Consider the following 18,166-nt stretch of genomic DNA (forward strand, 5'->3'; position numbering starts at 1 on the left):
CAGTATTGCCTATCCTCTTTTCTCCCATTTTGCCACCAAGTCTTTGCTCATGCTGTCCCTACATTCATCTGTCTGTTAAAATCCCTTCCTTCCTTCAAGGCCATCTTGCCCATGAAACCTTTCTTGACTTCCACCAGGTGCAAAGTCATCTCATCTTTTTCCTCTCAAAATTTTTTCTCACAGCACTTTTACTGAACCTTAGCATATCTACGCTTCCTAATAGCACTATTACTTCAAGGTATGTGTGCGTGTGTGTGACATGTTCCAAGGCACTGCTTTTTTGCAGAGATATATACGTGTCTATATATCTCGACATCCCTATACAAAATATATCTTATCTAGCTATAGAAATAGCTAGATAAGATACATATCTTAACTACAGATATAGATAGAACACAGATAGATCTTTTATACAGATATATAGATATCTCTATATAGATATAGATAACTATATCTCTGCATGAAGCAGTACCTTGGAACACAGTAGGCACTTAGTAAAGACTGACTGACTTGATTAGGATAGACCTTTGCCAGACATTGCAATGGTTTTTCCTCCTGATGGTTATGTCTTTCAGGTACATCATAGTAAGACTAGAAAGCTGAATGTTAAGAGTAATCTGTTCCTTTGAAAACAATGAAATTCTCTCTTTCCAGTCAAGTTCACTGGATCTCAGCTACTGCTGCAATGGTGTAGCTCTATTGTTCCTAGAGTTCCAACGAAGCACTCCCAGGATTCTAGGGTCAGATTTATAACCTCAATAAATTCGTGTGACCTGTTATGCTATCTTGTCTCTAGAATTTTTACTTATTTTTTTCTTCCCCTCCACAAAGTAGCACTTCTTGAGTTAGCTTTTCTGAGCCTATTTCTACATTTCTAAGCAGACTACAATATCTCAAACAAATGATTTTCAAACTGTAAGATCCTAACTCCACCTAAGGCTTAAGGGTAAAATTTTCTGGTTCAAGTAGCCTGAGGTAGAAGTTTTGGTTTTGTTTTTTTTTTCCCCAATTAAAACAGAAGAAAACGTAAAGCAAATCATGTCGGATCTTCCAGTTCATCCATTTCTTTTATTCACTTAAGAGATTATAACATTTATATATGCAAGATTTGGTGTTTGGTGCTAAAAGAGAACAATGGAAAAAGACACAGTCCCTGAAGCTTACCACCTAGCTATTCTTCCCGCATACCCAATCAGTCAACAAGCACTTATTAAGCACCTACTATGTGCCACTATACTGTTGAGAACATGCTTCTATTTGCTTAACCTTTCACGGATCTACTGGAAAGTTTAAAACTGAAAGGCAACTTCAGTTGCTATTAGTTGTAATACTAAGGCAACTGGAATGACAGGCATCTTTATCAACTATTCACAAATGATGTACTAATGTACTTAAAAAAAAAAAAACTCAAAGAATATAGTTTGTTTTAATAGTAAGAATATTTAAAGATGGTAAGACAGATTGCTCCTATTATGTCTATTAGCCTACTACAGTTAGTTTTAGTCAACCTGTCTTATATTTTTCAGGAAAAAAGCTGATAACAGCCTTGCAAATAGATTAAAAAAAAAAATGTATCTGCCCACCAAACTTGTCACCAGCCCTTCCCACACTTACCCATGTCATAGTGATGAAACATCTGATGGCAGTGAGCATCAATGGCCTGAAAAAATACAGGTTGTAGTTTCAATTTTTATTAAAAATTCTTACTTGCCAACTGCCTGAATTCTTTTAAGTCTACATTTTTTCATCCCATGTTTTGTGTTATTGATATGTAACAGCAATTCTTGGCTTAATTAGTAATTAGAGGTCATCTTATGAGGTGAACTGTGGTTGACAAGGAAGCTGTGTTGGGCTGGAGTCTATAGCAAAGAGCTAGAAGACAAAGTTAAACCAAAGATTCTAATTAAGTTCCCTGTCTGTAAAATGAAGGTGTTGCACTATATAGCCTCTAAGGTCTCTTCCAGCTCTAACATTATGATCCCATGAATAGGAACAAGAATTTGAACTGCGGGAACAAGGCTGAAAAGATAATGTCTCCTGGTGTGATCTAAGAGCATGGATCAAAATTGAAGAGAACTTCAGAATTAGGGAAGGCAAGGGAATTGTTTCGAAGTGGAAGTGGAAGGATTAGAAAGGGAGTGGAATAGAAAAAGGAAAGGTGAAGTTTAAGACACAGATGAAGGTGACAGAATCATAGGAAGATGACAGAAAGGTGTGAAGGGCAATGAGCCCCTGGTGCCCCTCCATAGCAAGTGAGACATGAAGAAGGTTTTGTGAGTGGAGAGGTCTTATAGAATTAGTAAGCTATTTGTCAAGTATAGCACACTCAACCCTTGGACAAAGAAACAAAATGGAACAAATTAACCACAACTCTGTCCCTTCTTCCATTCTAATCCTAGTGTGAGAAAGGATGGGAGGATGTTGTGATAGAATTCATACTTGCTGTGAATCATGGCTAAAGAATCTACTACCACACATTCATTTTCTACATGCTATAGATAAGATATTGAAAAAGAATTTAACATTTCCAAAGAATCCTATCTCTTCTCAGTCCTGACAACAGCTGTGACCTTATACTATTAAGCTCAGCACAAAACATAATACTCAACACAAAGTTATTTATTCAGAGTGAAATATGAGATCATAAAAAAAATCCATCTTTCCTTAGCTATAAAGGGGATCATCTCCCAAAGATCAAAGTATTTTACTTATGCATTAATTACCATTCCAATCCCCTTTGGGAAATCCCTAGTCCAAAAAGCCACTTCAAGCCCCTTCTCAAATTCCAACAAGAGGCATTCTAGAGAAACAGGTTGATGACTTTTTCAATCATGGGGGGGGGGGTGGGTAATAAGGAAGAACTTTACTTTTATTTAGGCAAAAAGGCTCTATCTGAAAAAGTTTTGTGCTCCATTAAAGATGTCTGCATTCTTTCCATAATGTACAAATTAGTTTAGTACTAAAATTTTTTGAAAATTTCTAAAGCCTTTTAAGATTTATAAAATATTAAGTGAAAATATCCCTCCAATTAACTCAAGCTCAAAGAAATGAAATGACTTGCCTAACAAGGGTTACACAGCTAGCAAATGTCGGAGCAGAGATTTGAACCCGAGTCTTCTAATTACAAGTTCAAGTCTAGCACTCAGATATTCTGTGCTGTGGGCAGAATTGCCATGAAAACTTACTGCATTTAAGGCTGTGTCGATATTTCTGACTAAGAGGGCAAAACGGATTCAAAATCATGCTGCTGTTGACAGCAACTAAGATGCAGACAACAGAAAAAGAGGGAGCACAGGCAATAAACAAAGCACTTCCTCAGCGATGGCAGCTGAAGGCTCTTGAAGGAGGAGTTGGAGAGTAGCAGTAGCCAGAGACACAAAGGCCTACTCACTTTCTAAAGCCAAAGGCCAAACTTGCTAAGCATGTACACATTCACTTAGAACTTGGTATAGGAAGCAAAACCAGGATAGAGAGGAAATATTTTTTGTTAAACTCCTTCCTGCTGTATTAAGCCTATGGAAATTCACATTAATTGCTTAAAAATATGTGGTCCATGAAGAGATGTGAACAAAGGCAGCCTCTTCCCTTAAGCTAGTTCACCCACAAGTTAACATAACTGATTAACCCCATATTTAGTTACCACTATTAAGAGAAATGGAACTCAAGTTTCCTCATGAAATTGCAAATAACAGTGCTAGAACCTAGAAGAACCTTTTCTACCCAGAAGATATTTGTATTATCTACTGCTAACCTTTACTTATCTAAAACTTTAAAGCGATTCAGAAGAAAATTTCAAATAATGGCTCCTCTGTTGAAGTCTATCACTTTTCCTTTTAAATACTAAGGTTTATAAACATGAGCTGGATGACACACACCAGATGGGAATAAATGCAATTAAATTCCATGAGATGTTCTCTAATCAAGATCCCTTCCTGTTGGAAAAGGAGTTTGTATTAGATTACAGAAAAACTGATCGTGGGAATTAGAGGAAGGGGGTCAGGAAGAGGTACATGAGATATCTAAAAACAAATAAGGAGAGACTGATATCTCAGGTATTTTTTACATCTTTAAAGGAGAAGGAATGAAGTTAAAGAAAGGATTTCCATCCCTTAAGCGCTACCCCTATCATCACCTCTCTAAAGACAAACATAAATCTATTCAACATATGTGTAATGTGTACACACATGTCATCTTCCTCATATATCTTAAACCAGACCACAACAAAGAGTAAAAGGTCTGCTGATTAAAAAAGCCCTTTTTATTTATGCAGCCTTCCCCTCTGCAAGCAAGCTTTTCAACTCAACTGACCTTTCCACTTAATAGTAACTCAGTAATAATTCAGCAGTAACAGGACTATTCTAGTTCACACTGTGGCCTCTGACTTTTCAGAGCACATTTGTGCTCCACAATCTAGCAAAGAATGGAAAACTGTTCTGCATTGTTCTTTCCTATGGGTAATTTTAGTCTCTTTAACAAGTTTATAATTCACTGAACAAATATTTGCATGTAAGGTCCTATGAAAGGGGGCTTTTGGGGACAGAAATATATAAAAAGGGATTCCCTGCTGATGGGAAAGTAATCATCTAGTTGGAGAGAAAAGACTAATATTTTTTGGGTTTGGTGTCAAATGCATGCTCTAAACCAAGAATTTCAGAATGAAGCCTTCCTAGCAAAAGTGGTATTTCAACTGCTTCTAGAAGGATAGGTATAAATTCTGAGAGATTTAAAGTCAGGGAGGAAAAGATCTTCCAAAGTAGGAAAAGGGCATGAAAAAAGGCATAGGTGCATTTAGGGAATGGAAGTAAAGTGAAACTGAAAAAGATTTATGTATATTGGGGCTAGACCATGGAATGTCTTGAATGCCAGGTTAGGGAATAGAAAGAGCTGCTTAAAGTTTTTGATCAGTAAGAAAGGCATAATTAAAGCAGTACTTTAAAAAAGTTTATCGGACAACAGCTTTCAGGATTAACTAGATCAATCAATAAAAAAGTATTTATTAAGTATCTCCACAGCACTAGAGGTACAGAGATAAAAAAAGAAATTATGCCTGCCCTCAAGGAGCTTACATTCTACCAGGGAAACAACATATACACGTGTAAGTATATACAGAATATAATGAAAATAAATACAAAAAAGAAAAAACAGCTCAGTTGATAAGGAAAAACCTAAAGTAGGAGAAAGTATACGAGCTGAGTTTTGGAGGAAACTAGGATGTTTTAAATTTTTAATTTTTTTCAAGTAACATAAATCTTTCCCAACTTCCTTCCTCCCCACTTCCTCCAAGAAAGAAAAGAAAGAGTAAAACAAAATCCTGGTAATAAATATGCATAGTTAAGCAAAACAAATTTCCACATTGGCTATGCCTAAAAAAAGTCTAAATCTTCACTGTACCCTAAGTGTATCACTTCTATGTCAGGAAGTAGGTAGCATGGGAAACCAGAGTTCTATGAGGTGGATTAGGGAGAAATCTGAAGGCTAGGAAACCAGCAAAATTCTTGAGGGTAGAGATCCCTACAAACTTTTTTTGTATCCCTCAAAGCTTCTAGTTTCTATGTTAGGAACAGGCACTCAATAAATATTTGCTGACTTGATTAATTGGTTTCCAGTAGAGTCCATTTCTGGGCCACAAGTCTTTCCAAGATAGTAAGATCTGCCAAGGCTCACACAGTATAAAACCCAAAGTCACCTTCACATCTCAATAAGGTATCAGTAGCTTATCCCGCTAAATCTAAAAAGTATCTTTAGTAGATTGGCTACCAGATGTTAAATTTTTTCAACCACAGCAACTCATTAAGACCTGCTACAGAGGTGTTCATGGCAGAGGTGCAGCCTATTGGAGCAGAGTACATATTCACATCAATGAAATAATGGATCCTGACAAATTATACCTCTTTTAACCAATGTTGAAATACAAGGGAACTACTACTTGTAAAGTGAAGTAAAATTCGGTCATAAAGAATGAACACATTTTATACTTTTATAATTACAGATACTGCCACTCCAGTCCTTTTTTGGTAACTATTCACTATCAAAACCGAAAACAACTAAATTTTGCTTTGGTCACAGAATCCATAGATTAAGAGTTAGAAGGGGCCCTAGTCTAAGTCCCTCATTTTAAAGATGAGGAACTGAGTCCCAGGTAGTAAGGAGGCAAAACACCGTCCTTTGAATCCAAATGCCACACTCTTTCCACTATACCAGGCTGCTTCCAATTGAGGCAAATCTGTTGGTGCAAAGAAAATAAGCATTCTAGGCTTCTTGTGATTTCTTTGGATTAGTTTTTCCAAATGCCAACAAAATGGTACTACATAGACAGGATGTCTTCAAGTCAATGAATGCTCACTTTAAGCATCCTAAGAAAGGCAGAATTCCTGGACAATATCTCACATACACACCTTTTATTCTTTTAATTACCAAGCAAAATGCATTTAATAATTCCAAATTTAAATCTTTGTATTTACTTTTTAACATGAGGATCTTTGATGTTCAGTGAGAACCTATATTGAGAGATGGTGAGATGCTGCCCTGCACTTCATTCCACCCTGCTTTCCTTCACTCTCAACTCCTCCCTACAACTTTCCCTATCATGGATGCCTTTGAGAATGAGATAAGTTTTTCTCTCTCAAACCTTTCCTGGTAGAGCAAAGGAGAGGGTCTGGATGTGAAAATGCTTTCCTACATTTAACAAAGGCAGCTGTTTGCCAACAAATTAGTCATTAAGTAAATTAGCTATGTAGCCAAAGGCAACCAAATATTTCATTACTACAGGTGCTACTAGAATTCAGGCCAGGATTTAGAAAAGATAAAAATGGGAATGTGGGAATGTCTACATGCCACTTCTTTACCTAAAATTACATTTTACTTGTTCTCCAACCCCCCCCCCCTTTTGTCCTTTGTGGTAAAGGGAAAAAACAGTCTAGGAGAAAACGGAGATGAGGGGACAGACAGTAATTAACTTGCTCATGATTCATTCTAAATAATATTAATAATAGCTAACATTTATATAGCATTTACTATGTGCCAGGCACTGTGCTAAATGCTTTACAATTATAATCTCATTTGATCCTCACAACAACTATGAAGAGGTAGGTGCTATCATTAGCCCCATTTTACAGATGAGGAAACTGAGGCAGACAGAGGTTAAGTGACTTATCTAACATCACACAGCTTGTAAGTGTCTCAGGCTGGAAGTGAATTCAGGTCTTCCTGATTAGAGACCCAGAGCTCTATCTACTATGCCACCTAACTGCCCATTTTGAAGCACTGCAAACAGGAAAGCAGAACCATCCTACAAACAAAAGGAGACTAAGTTCACATGGTTACTAAGAGAGGAATGGAACAAAAATGATAAAAATTTCAAAGAGCCCTTTTAAGATAATTTGAAAGCTAGAAACAAAATATATACCCAATAATTAGGGAATGACTGAACATATATGAGTTTACTATACTATATGATTATAAATGTGACAAATTCAGAAAAAAAAACAGAAGACTTGCATAAAAATGATGCAGACTGAAAAAAAAACAAAGACAAGATAACAACGTACACAATGACCTATAACAATGTGATCCAAGATAAAAGAGAGACGTAACAAAACTGGTCAAAATTAGCACCAGAAATTAGCTAATTTTTAAATTAAAATTTTTAAAAATTAGCACTATTAGAGAGAATAAAATGTCTATTGTATCAAAACAAAATATAGTAATAAAATTTTGAAAAACAAATTTTGTATTCCTAGTCTATTGCACAAATGGTAAACATAGGAGTATCTTGGGATTCAAATTTGCAATTAAGTAAAAATATCTTCTCTGGAAAGCAGTGAATATGCCAAGTACAGACCCATGGATACGGTGGACACTCAAACGTTGTTCATGATGATGACCTTTTGAAGCTGGCAGGAGAAGGGAAATTCCAGCACTGCAGTTGGCCTTGAAGTCTGACTCAACATTTCTGACCCCCTCCCCCTTCCATAAGGCACTGCCCGTCCTCACAGTTTAGGACAGTTTAGACAGGCCCAACAGTAAGAAGTAACCACTTCTGAATTGTAGGAATTTAACCTCTACTTGGAAAATACCTGTAATCCTTTGCCAAGTCAGTGGTTCACTCACAAGAAGGTACAATCTGTGACTTGCTAGCCACCTGGATATGAAACTTAGATATAGAATCAGCCAATCCAGGTAATAGGGAAAATTCACTAAGAACCACTAACCTCCTTAAAACACTCATTCTTTGAGCTAGTCAGAGAAGGAGCCACATACAGAAAAAGTGGTATGTTAAGGTCTCTTATTGCTTCACAGAAGCAAAAGACAAGAGAACAAAAACCTGATGGCTCTCAACACAGGATTACTATTACCTTGCCCATTCCTACGGGTCATTCTGCTTGCATTCAGAATGCTAGATTTTCTCCTTTAAAATCGTAGCCAGAAGTAATCATAGTTGCAATTGGTCCACAAATGTAAAAATGTTTAGTGGAAAGGGAAAAAAAGGGAATTGCAAGAGATTTTCCCAACTATAGTAGCCTTGAAAACAAATCTTATGAAGAAAACATGACAAGATAAGGCATTGAAGAGGACAATTTTTCCATTCTACCAGTTTAGTCAGAAATCACCATGAAAATGAGTTCTTGTAAAACTTGCTACATATCTTGTTAGGTAGCAAAACTCATGCTAGAAAAGAGAAACTAAATGAAATTTTTAATATTTTCAAGGTTCTATTTTATATTTATCTCTGATTCTGATCTATGAAGTAAGACTGTAGCTCAGTTCAGATCTAAGTAGATACTTTAAGTAAAATATATATCAGAATGCAAAAGAAGCAGCAGAGTAATTCAAATACTGGCTCCAACGCTTACAACTTGTGTGAACTTGAGAAAGATACTTCACAATTCAATAAACATTCAAGTAAGCATGTATTCAGTGCTAGGAAGAAAAAGCGAAGATAGTCCCCACTCTCAAAGGCCTTATATTCTACATGCATACAAGTATAGAAATAGAAGCTAAAATGAAGGAGAAAAAAAACTAACAACTGAGGGGAATAGGAAACATTTCACATAGGTAATTGCAGCTCGCAAACTAAGTCTTGAAGGAGGAGGCTTGGGGTCCTAAGAGGTGAAGATGACAAAGGAACACATTCAAGGCACGGGGGACACCTTACTTAATGGATGGAGAAGGAATGCCTAGTTTGGGAAATAACCAATACCCCACTGGAACTGGGACAAAGTTTGTGAAGAGAAGTAATATGGAATCAGTCTTGAAAGGCAGGCAGGAATCAGATTATAGAAGGCATGAAACTGCAAATCGAGAACATTTTATTTATCCTAGATGCAATATGGAGCCATAGAAGATTTCTCAAAGGAGAGAAACCTGGTCAGACCTGTGTCTTAGGAATATTATTTTAGTAACTGTGTGAAGGGTTAACTGAAGAAGAGAAGAAACTGAAAGGACCCATTTGAAAGCTATTCCAATTAAGGCAAGAGGTGATAAGAGTCTGAGATGCAAGATAATGTGAATGTAGAATCCACAAAATTAGACAAATGATTAGATGGGGTTGGGGGAAGATAGTGGTAAAGCAGCGGTCTGAGTCAAAAATGACTCTAAGATTGTGAACCTGGATAATTGGAAGAATGGTGATATCATCTGTTACATGGAATAAGAGAGAAAAAAGTATAGTATGGCCTCTAGACTATATCCTTAGAAAGTAAAAAGTGAGGTCTTCTGCTAGGGGGAAGGGGCAGGAGATACTGATGGGCATTTAGAAGAGAAGAGAGAGTTTGAAATAGAAGCTGTGAGTATAGAGAATCGATCAGGGAACAATCAAAAGATTGCTATATAGCAGCAAGGGCCCAATTCAGATGAGAGGATATAAATTTGTAATGAACTCAGTTGACACAGACTTTCTCCAGCAGCTTTCAAGAACACATGACTAAGAGAGAAGGTAGATGGTTGCAAGACTGACATGTGTTAAGGAATGGCTGGTGACAGGAAAAAGAAACAAGGGATACAAGGACAGAAGATGCAGTATACTTGAACAACAATAGGACCGAGACCATGAAGGGCAGAGATAACAGACTGTGAGATCAAGGAGGGGATAGACGGATAGAAAGTCAGAATAAACACAAAAAATGGGTTCAAGAGCAGCAAAAGAGAGGGAGAGACAGGAAGATGTTAGGATCAGAGAGGAATTTCAGAATTCGAGATCACGGCAATGACAGAGTTATGGGTAAAAAGTAAGCTCTAAGAATATAATCATTCCTGTGGGTGGCTAAGATAGAAGATACAGAAGAAGGGAGTAAAGAAGGTAGATAAAAGAGGAAGTCAGAATAATTGTGGGGATATCAACATGGATAAGTTCCTGATAATGAAGAGGTTGATGTTGAGAAGAAAACTGTGCCAGGTACTAAGTTCCTAAAAAAAAGGGGGGAGGGGGATGTTCCTGGAGACCAGGTACATTATATAGGTAATATAAATAAGAATTTGTACTAGTCAATATAAACAGAAGAAACAAATCTCAAAAGAAGAGAGATTGCTGACTGACAGCAGCAAAGGAACAGTTTAGAAGTGGTTATGAGAAGTAAGAAGCATGCCTCTATTTGTTCAGGGTGACAGTAGAGATGAGAAAAGGAGCTCCTAGCACTAGAAAAGGTAGTCAGAGATGAAGTATCTTCTGAAAGAAACTAGGCATCCATTATTGCCCAAAACAAAACAAAACAAAACAAAAAAACTGAGAGAGGATGAGGTGAAGAAGCCCTTAGTCTCTTCATTTGTCAAATGAGAGAGATGGGCTACACGACCTCTAATATCCCAACTCTACTACCATCTTATTCAGAAATCTACAATAATTTGCTCTCATATGCTATAATTTAGAGAAGAGTATTAAAGAGATATTAACTCTTTACATTATTCCTCAACTTAAGGACTTTACTATTTGTAAATAAAAGTCAAATACTACAATCTGGTATTTCAGGACATCCAAATCTGACCTCAATTTAACTACCATCTCATTCTTTCTAAATACATTACCCATGTGCCTCCTTCTCCTCCCCCCATCCCTTACAAATAGCATGCCCTTTCCCACTGATGTGCTTTTGTTCAAGCTGCTTTCTTTACCTGATTTTCTCAGCCTATATTTCTTTTGGGGTTCAGTTCAAACTCTGACTCTTCCATGATGGCTTACTAGACTAACCCTAGTGATCCCACAGTGATCTTTCCCTTACATGGAATCCTGTAATTGCTTTAAACTGTTCTCAGGTTTTCAGGTAAACACATCTTATCTTCCCAGCTCCAATCATAAGCAAGTTGAGGACAAAACTGTGTCTTCTTTCATATTCCCTGGAACACCCTTAGCAGTGCAGAAGACATACAACTGAACTTAAATATTTCTTGAATGAAAGCTGGGCTATTTCTGAACTAAATGCCCTATGCACCACAAAATGCTTTTAATTGCAATATACGCCCTTCAGAAGGAGGGCTTCCATTTATGCATGTATAGACTTCAAGAGTACTACTACATTCACGGCCTCAGTGGATGATTTTGAAATTTCTTCATGAGTAATCCCTGCACACTTGAGATAAATGTTAGAGCTATCAGTCAGCCCTTAGCGAAAGGGCCTCCCTAGTCTCATAAACTACAGTATATACTATTAACAATATGAACACTACATTTATGAAAGTATTATAATGCTCTGTAATAAAACTCAATGACTAAATTTCCTTTAGAGGCTCCTATATGGTCACACAACAGAATGCTTCCTCCCTCCCTATATGTACCAATACTGGCTAAGGACTCAGCCCTTAGGAAAATCCTTTCAACATGCAATAATGAAATAGTTCACTGCTATTGGTCTTTAATTCCAAACATACTCTGAAAGATAAGCAAAGAGAAGATGCATGCGTCACTTGGCCTCACTTCTTAATAGCCAGTCTCCTCAGACCAACAGGCTTTACCAACCTCCATCTCTCAAATCCATCACTTCACATTACGATCCCTGGCCCTTTTTCCTTCAGAAAGCTGATTTTGCCTAGTCCTCCTGACTCTTGGTAAAGATGCCTCTAGGTTGGAAGATGACACTTTACTCAAGAAAAGGCCCCGTACTACCTAAGCTCACCAATAAGTATAGGCAGAAGACAAGTGATATTCACGACTGCCTTCCTGGCACAAGAGCTGATCTGGAAATGGGTACTTAACAATTCAAAGAAGGTCCCTCTTTGAACATCAAGTCTATTTCTCCTTTTACCTTATTCATTCTTTTCCTCCATCTATTTCTAGTCTTCATTCTTCTGTCTTTCCTCTGTCAAGCTTTTTCAATCCCTCTTCTTTTGCTGGCCCACCTCCCACTCCTCATCTTTAAATAAAGGGGGGCAGGACACTAGATTGCTGCAATCTAAGACTTGGGATGATGGATCAAAGAGGGCAAGGAGTTCACCAAGTTCACCAGGTGTCAGTAATGCCAGGACAGGTTTACCCTGGTGTAAAAGAAAACAGCACTGGATCTGAAAGTCTCGGAAGGTGGGTTCAAATCCTAGCTCTGCCATATACTACCTGAACAACCTTGAGAATCGGACTAGAGGATTAGTAAGGTTTTCCTTAACCCTAAGTCTGGGATCCTATGTGACTGAATGATTTTAACTGTTTAGATCTCTAATACTCTGGTAACAGAGGGACAGTAGAACAAACACAGGTCAAAGAACCTGTGTAACCTTGGAAAAGTCACCTAACCTCATCAAAGTTAATATTCTTCATCTGTAAAAGGAGGAGGTTGGACCGGATAGCCTCTTGACCTAATTTCCAAGCTCCATCCAAGCCTTAATTTGAACAGCAACCTAGGACATGAGTATGTTAATTAAACAAAAGCAACTAACTCTAGGGAATCAACAGCCATTAGCAATCAATGTTGTAACACGTATAGATTTAGAACTGGAAATGACTTCAGAGGCTATCTAGCCCAATCCCCTCATTTTACAGAAGAGGAAACTAAGGCCCAAAAGGGTTAAGTGACTTGCCCAAGGTAACATAGGTAAGGAGTAGCAGGGGTAAGTTTCAAATTCAGGTCTTCTGATTCCACTTTTCTTTCTACTACACCACATAAATATTTGCTAAATGCTTATACTGTGCCCAGCACTGTGCTACCTTTTGAAGAATACCAAAAAAGTACAGTTATCTAGTTGGAGAGAAAAACCACATGGAAGTTCATCAAAAAAAAAGGTAATGCCAAAAAGAAAAGTGACAAAGCAACACATGATTAATTTCCAAAAAAAAAAAAAAAATGTTACTGGCACTGTGTGCTATGATTCTGGAGGAAGAAGATACTGCTTTAAGCTGAAAGTCAGAGAGGGCAAGCGCAGCACCAATTTTACAGACTCCACTAGTTTCCCTTTCAAGGGAGCAGGGAAACCACCTACTGCACAGTGCTGTCTTGAACTCCAAGGCAAAGAGGGCATAATGTTTTATTTGAATTTAGCTAGAAATCGTATCCTGCTTCCTCTCGTTATCAATCCAGTTGCTTTTACTCCATTTTATGGTCTAAAAGTGCTTCACCATATTTTCATGCCCAGACTGAATCACTAGGCTGGTATGAGTTAGGCCTGGACTAGAACAGGGTAAAATAGGGGCTTGAGCTCAACAATGAAGGTGGACAGGATTTAGAAAAGCACAGAGAAGATAGCTATTTCCTGTAGGGGCTAAAGTACATATAGAATACCAAAGTACCCATATATACCGAGTCTGCTTAGCCAAAATGAGATTTACTCTGAGCCGCTGGGCTCTCAAGATCTAGAACAGGGGATTTATAAATGATCAGGAGATTTGAGTACAATCAGTCACTTTTTCTTCTCAAATAGACCTTCACACCATGCCTCATCCTGGCACTAACTTAAAAGTAAAGAGAGCTGAAATAACTTTTAATTTGGGATGTGCAGGGTGGAGGAAGACCACTATTTTTAACACAGAAGTACAATCCTCAAATATGAATCCTACAAGTTCTTATGCACCACAGAACCCAAAGCTTCCAGGACACCTTCTCTGAAACCTATAGACAAAGACAGAGAGTTGCCTAGAACACTAAGGTTATGTGACTGGCCCAGGATATCACACCAACATATGTCAGAGGCAGAACTTGAACCCACGTCTTTCTGGCTCCTGTGCCAGCTCTTTATCCACCACACCAAGTGCCTACAACATACCACAATAATTTTCCATTCAATAGCAATGTATGTTATTCACTGAGAACATGCCTTTCAAAAACTCTGAACCTCTTCTGTAAGTTGAGCACAGCATATTGGGAAACCCATGCAATGCCTAAATTACAAAAGTGAAAAAGGCAGGATAACGAAAGATTCCTTCACTTTCAAAGCATTATTCCCATGTGTAGGGAAGTAGGAAATTGCAAGCTGGGGGAACTTTTCTAAAAACTCCTAAAGCTCTAACGGTCAGCAAGAGCCTTAAGATATCAATCAAAGTACTAATATGAAACATTTTACTCCTTAACAATTGTGTACTCTAAGATACCAAATGCAGTATAAGGTATTAGGAGACGTAGTTTCCTCTTAAGAGTTATTGCTAAGACCGACTTGACAGAAGTAGAAATCTCTCCTAACAATAAATATTAGTCATCATTACATGAAACAAGTGAGATCATCAGTCTAGTGCCTTTACTTTTTCAGGGCAATGAGAGCTATCAAAATCATTTATTAGTCACTCATAAACAATGGGGTGGAGAATTTGTGTTGGGATATTTTATAGTAATCATTCCTTAGCTCTTGAGAATGAACATGACTCACTTTCTGCAACAAATGGCAATACATTCGATTCTTCTAATACCTTATACATTTCTGATTTGTCTTCTCTACTACTTTCCTTCTGTCAATTTTAACAAAAATAGCACGGTGAGTTGGGAGACCAAGTGTACCCACTTATTAATGCACATCAGTGAATACAAGAAACATATTCCAAAAGATGTTTAAACTACGTTTAAACCTAGCTTCCTCCACTTGTGACAAGAATGAGGAAGCCCACACACACACACCCTTCACTCAACTTGGAATTTCCTTAATCCTTATGAGAATTTCACCTCAAATATTCAGGTAATTTTACTTTATTTTAAATAGCCTCTGCCCATCCCTCCCCCCTTTAGCATTTTGGAAACATATAACTCCAAAAATTAGTAATTTTGCTCACCTTTAACATAGAGGCCAAATTGGCCATGTGCTCGTTCAGGGTGCCCTCTGACTCCTTGTACGTCAGGCAGGTAAACTGGTATTCCTCTGGATCAAAGGCATCTGCTCCCTGTTGTTCGACATCATTTGCTACCCCCTCATAATAATCCTCTATATCCCCAGGGTCCTCATCCTCTTCCTCGTCTTCCTCCTCACAATTTGGATCATAGTCCTCTTCATTGCTGTCAGATCCCTGGCTATTCATGTCCACAGACATTTTAGTGTCCTGCCAAATTGCAGATCAGGAAAGCAGTTGCTGTTTTCCCCCCTCCCCCCCACTTTACTTCTGTCTCAAGTGCATTAGGTACTTCTGTCTTCTAAGGGAGGAAAAGGAAAAGAAAAAAAAAGCATTAAATTTTTTCGTAAAGAATTACAGCAGAAACAATTTCCATTATCCCCAACCCAACAGTATTACTGTCATCTCTCTAGGAAGCTATCTGTCATATCAGAAGGTTCTGGCTCAACTCAATAAATATTTATTGAAATGAAAACGCTGAAACCAAAAAACTGTGAGCATGTCCTCTGACTGCAGGAGAGGCATTAATGCCTGGCAGTAAGACTTTAACTAGTTCTATGTCACACTTCCAACAAAATGCTATTTTCCATTAGTTTAGTCTGGTACATTTCTTGGCATGGGAGGTAAGGATGACAGAATTTTGTCAATTTAAAATTAAGGACGAAGCATGGGAATACAAAATGGTCTAAAAAAATCTCAAAAAGACAAATTCTCATAGAATGTCCCTACTCCCAAGGGCTATCAAATTACTGGGATCCAGGATCAATAGGTACAAAAGAGGGGCCTATCCTTCACAATAGGTTGCCCACAGAGGCAGCAAATTAGGAACAGCCAAACATTCTCCCCATGCCCATTATTACTGCTTCCTCATGTGGTATTAATAGAGATGGCATTTTAAGGATCAGAATTCCTGCCCATCACTACATCCAGAAAAAAGGAAGCACTGGCTTTTTAATACCACATTTGACATTATCTGTGGGGTTGGTGGAAGGTTATCGTGGATAAATGAAGTTATAGGTCTCTAATGAGCATCTTCCACCATCAAGGCCAAAATGACTGCAGTGAGTGTTCCCTTCCTCTTTTTTTTACTTAAAGTGTTAATGGGCTGTCAGGCAAAAGGTATATATAATCTATTGCTTGCATATTCAGCCCCTAACAACTCAGTCGGTTATGTGAGAGAGGGAGGACACAGGCTATAATTATGCTGCTTTCATATTTCAAAGGGTGTAAAGCCAAACAGTAGATTCCAAAAAAAATCAAACTTTCACACTTCTCCTAGAACTACATGCTACGTGTAATTATAGATGAAAGTGGTTATTGAGCTAGAAAAACAAAAAGTTGTAAGTACAGCAAATAGTCTAATTTTAGATCTCTGCTGGCAGAGTCCAACAAATCTTCAATGATTTATTTTTCTGCAAATGTTCTATTGTTAGCGATCATCTGAATAAGAAAATCATCACACTCAACAAACAATTACCTAATGCCTCTAAATGACATAGTTAGGAGCCTAAAATCCAAGCTTTCTTAGTTCACAGCACTAGAAGGAATTTATAATCTCCCAACTGGTCTAGATGCAAAATCACAAAGAATACCCATTTAATGGCAGGGATAAGGACTAGACCTGGGATTTCATTAGAAAATGCTCTATCACTTCACCTCGATCTCCCCCTTCCCAATGACTTACCCTGAATATTGTGAGTTAGTTTGTTTCCCAGCCCAGACCTATGATTTCATTTATATTATGATCTCCTGTTAAGAAAATTTCCTCTCTCAATACAGGTCAGCACCTTCTCTGCAACTTATAGTCTTAAAGAATTGCCTAGAGCAGTGAGATATTAAGTAACTTGCCCAGGGTCACACAGCTAAGGGCAGCACTTGAACATTACACCATCCTAGATTCAAGGCCTACTACCCATTAATCCATGCTGCACCTCATTTTCATAGAAAGGACACTTTATCAGACATCATATAAAATGACAGAAAATGAATTTCTAACATAATTTCAAATACAGTTTGCCTAAAAGATTATGGACTAACACTTAGAATATAGGGTGTCCCAAAAGTCTTAGTGCATTTTAAGCTTTAGTAGCTTTTAGTATTAAAGCACTTTTAGTACTTTAGTACTAAAGTACTTTTGGTACTTTTAGCTACTAAAGCTTAAAATGGCACTAAGACTTTTGGGACACCCTATATATATAAATTTATCAGCTGAGTTTCCTATGCACAGTTTTAAAGCTTATAAAATCATAGTTAACTACACAGTATTTACATTTGATTTTTAATAGACTTGTGATAAAAGGGTAGAACAAGTTACTAATATTCATCACAATTAAGCATCATGGTAAATAAAATAAAAACCAAGTACCAGTTTCTTGAAGATCTGTTAAGCAGATGTCACCCAAACACTCTATACCATATGATTTCCATCTAAAATCAGAAGAGAAGATTATATTAATACAATTTTTTAGAAGGCACCAGTGTACTGATGTTTAATTCAAGACAAAAAGGGTCATCTAAAACAGGGACAGAGAGAGACCACACATTGTGAATGTTAATCTTCTCCTGGATATTCTCTCCTCTCTACGTTTTCATGACACTGCTCTCTCCTGGTTCTCCTCCTATCTGTCTAACCATTCCTCAGTCTCTTTTGTTGGATCTTCCTATAGGGTTATGCTCCCAAGGGTCCGTCCTGGGTCCTCTTCTCTTCTGCCTCTATACCAGGGGTTCTTAACCTGGGGACCATGGACAGATTTCTGAGGGTCCATGAACTTGAATGGGAAAAAATTAGATCTTTATTCAATGAAATCTGTTTCCTTTATAATCTTATGTATTTTATTTTATGCATTTAGAAACACCATTCCAAGAAAGGGTCTAAGAAAGGGCTTCAGACTGCAAAAGGGTCCATGACACAAAAAAGGTTAAGAAGCTCTGCTTTATAAT

General features: G+C 37.6%; 1 protein-coding gene across 1 annotated transcript in view; it reads right to left on the reverse strand.

Moving 5' to 3' along the window:
* LOC114032978 (E3 ubiquitin-protein ligase ARIH2-like) overlaps positions 1-17,655 on the reverse strand; it is a 33,382-nt gene extending 15,727 nt beyond the window's left edge. Inside the window, exons 1-3 of the mRNA XM_027848424.1 lie at positions 17,592-17,655; positions 15,173-15,527; positions 1,615-1,660 (exon numbers count right to left, since the gene is read on the reverse strand). Coding sequence (XP_027704225.1) covers positions 1,615-1,660; positions 15,173-15,427 — 301 coding nt within the window. The 5' untranslated portion in view covers positions 15,428-15,527; positions 17,592-17,655. The remainder of the gene's footprint in view (positions 1-1,614; positions 1,661-15,172; positions 15,528-17,591) is intronic.
* Positions 17,656-18,166: the final 511 nt, after the last annotated feature.

This window comes from Vombatus ursinus, unplaced genomic scaffold (assembly GCF_900497805.2).
Source record: "Vombatus ursinus unplaced genomic scaffold, bare-nosed wombat genome assembly UNPS02006235.1, whole genome shotgun sequence".
Lineage (NCBI taxonomy): Eukaryota > Metazoa > Chordata > Mammalia > Diprotodontia > Vombatidae > Vombatus > Vombatus ursinus.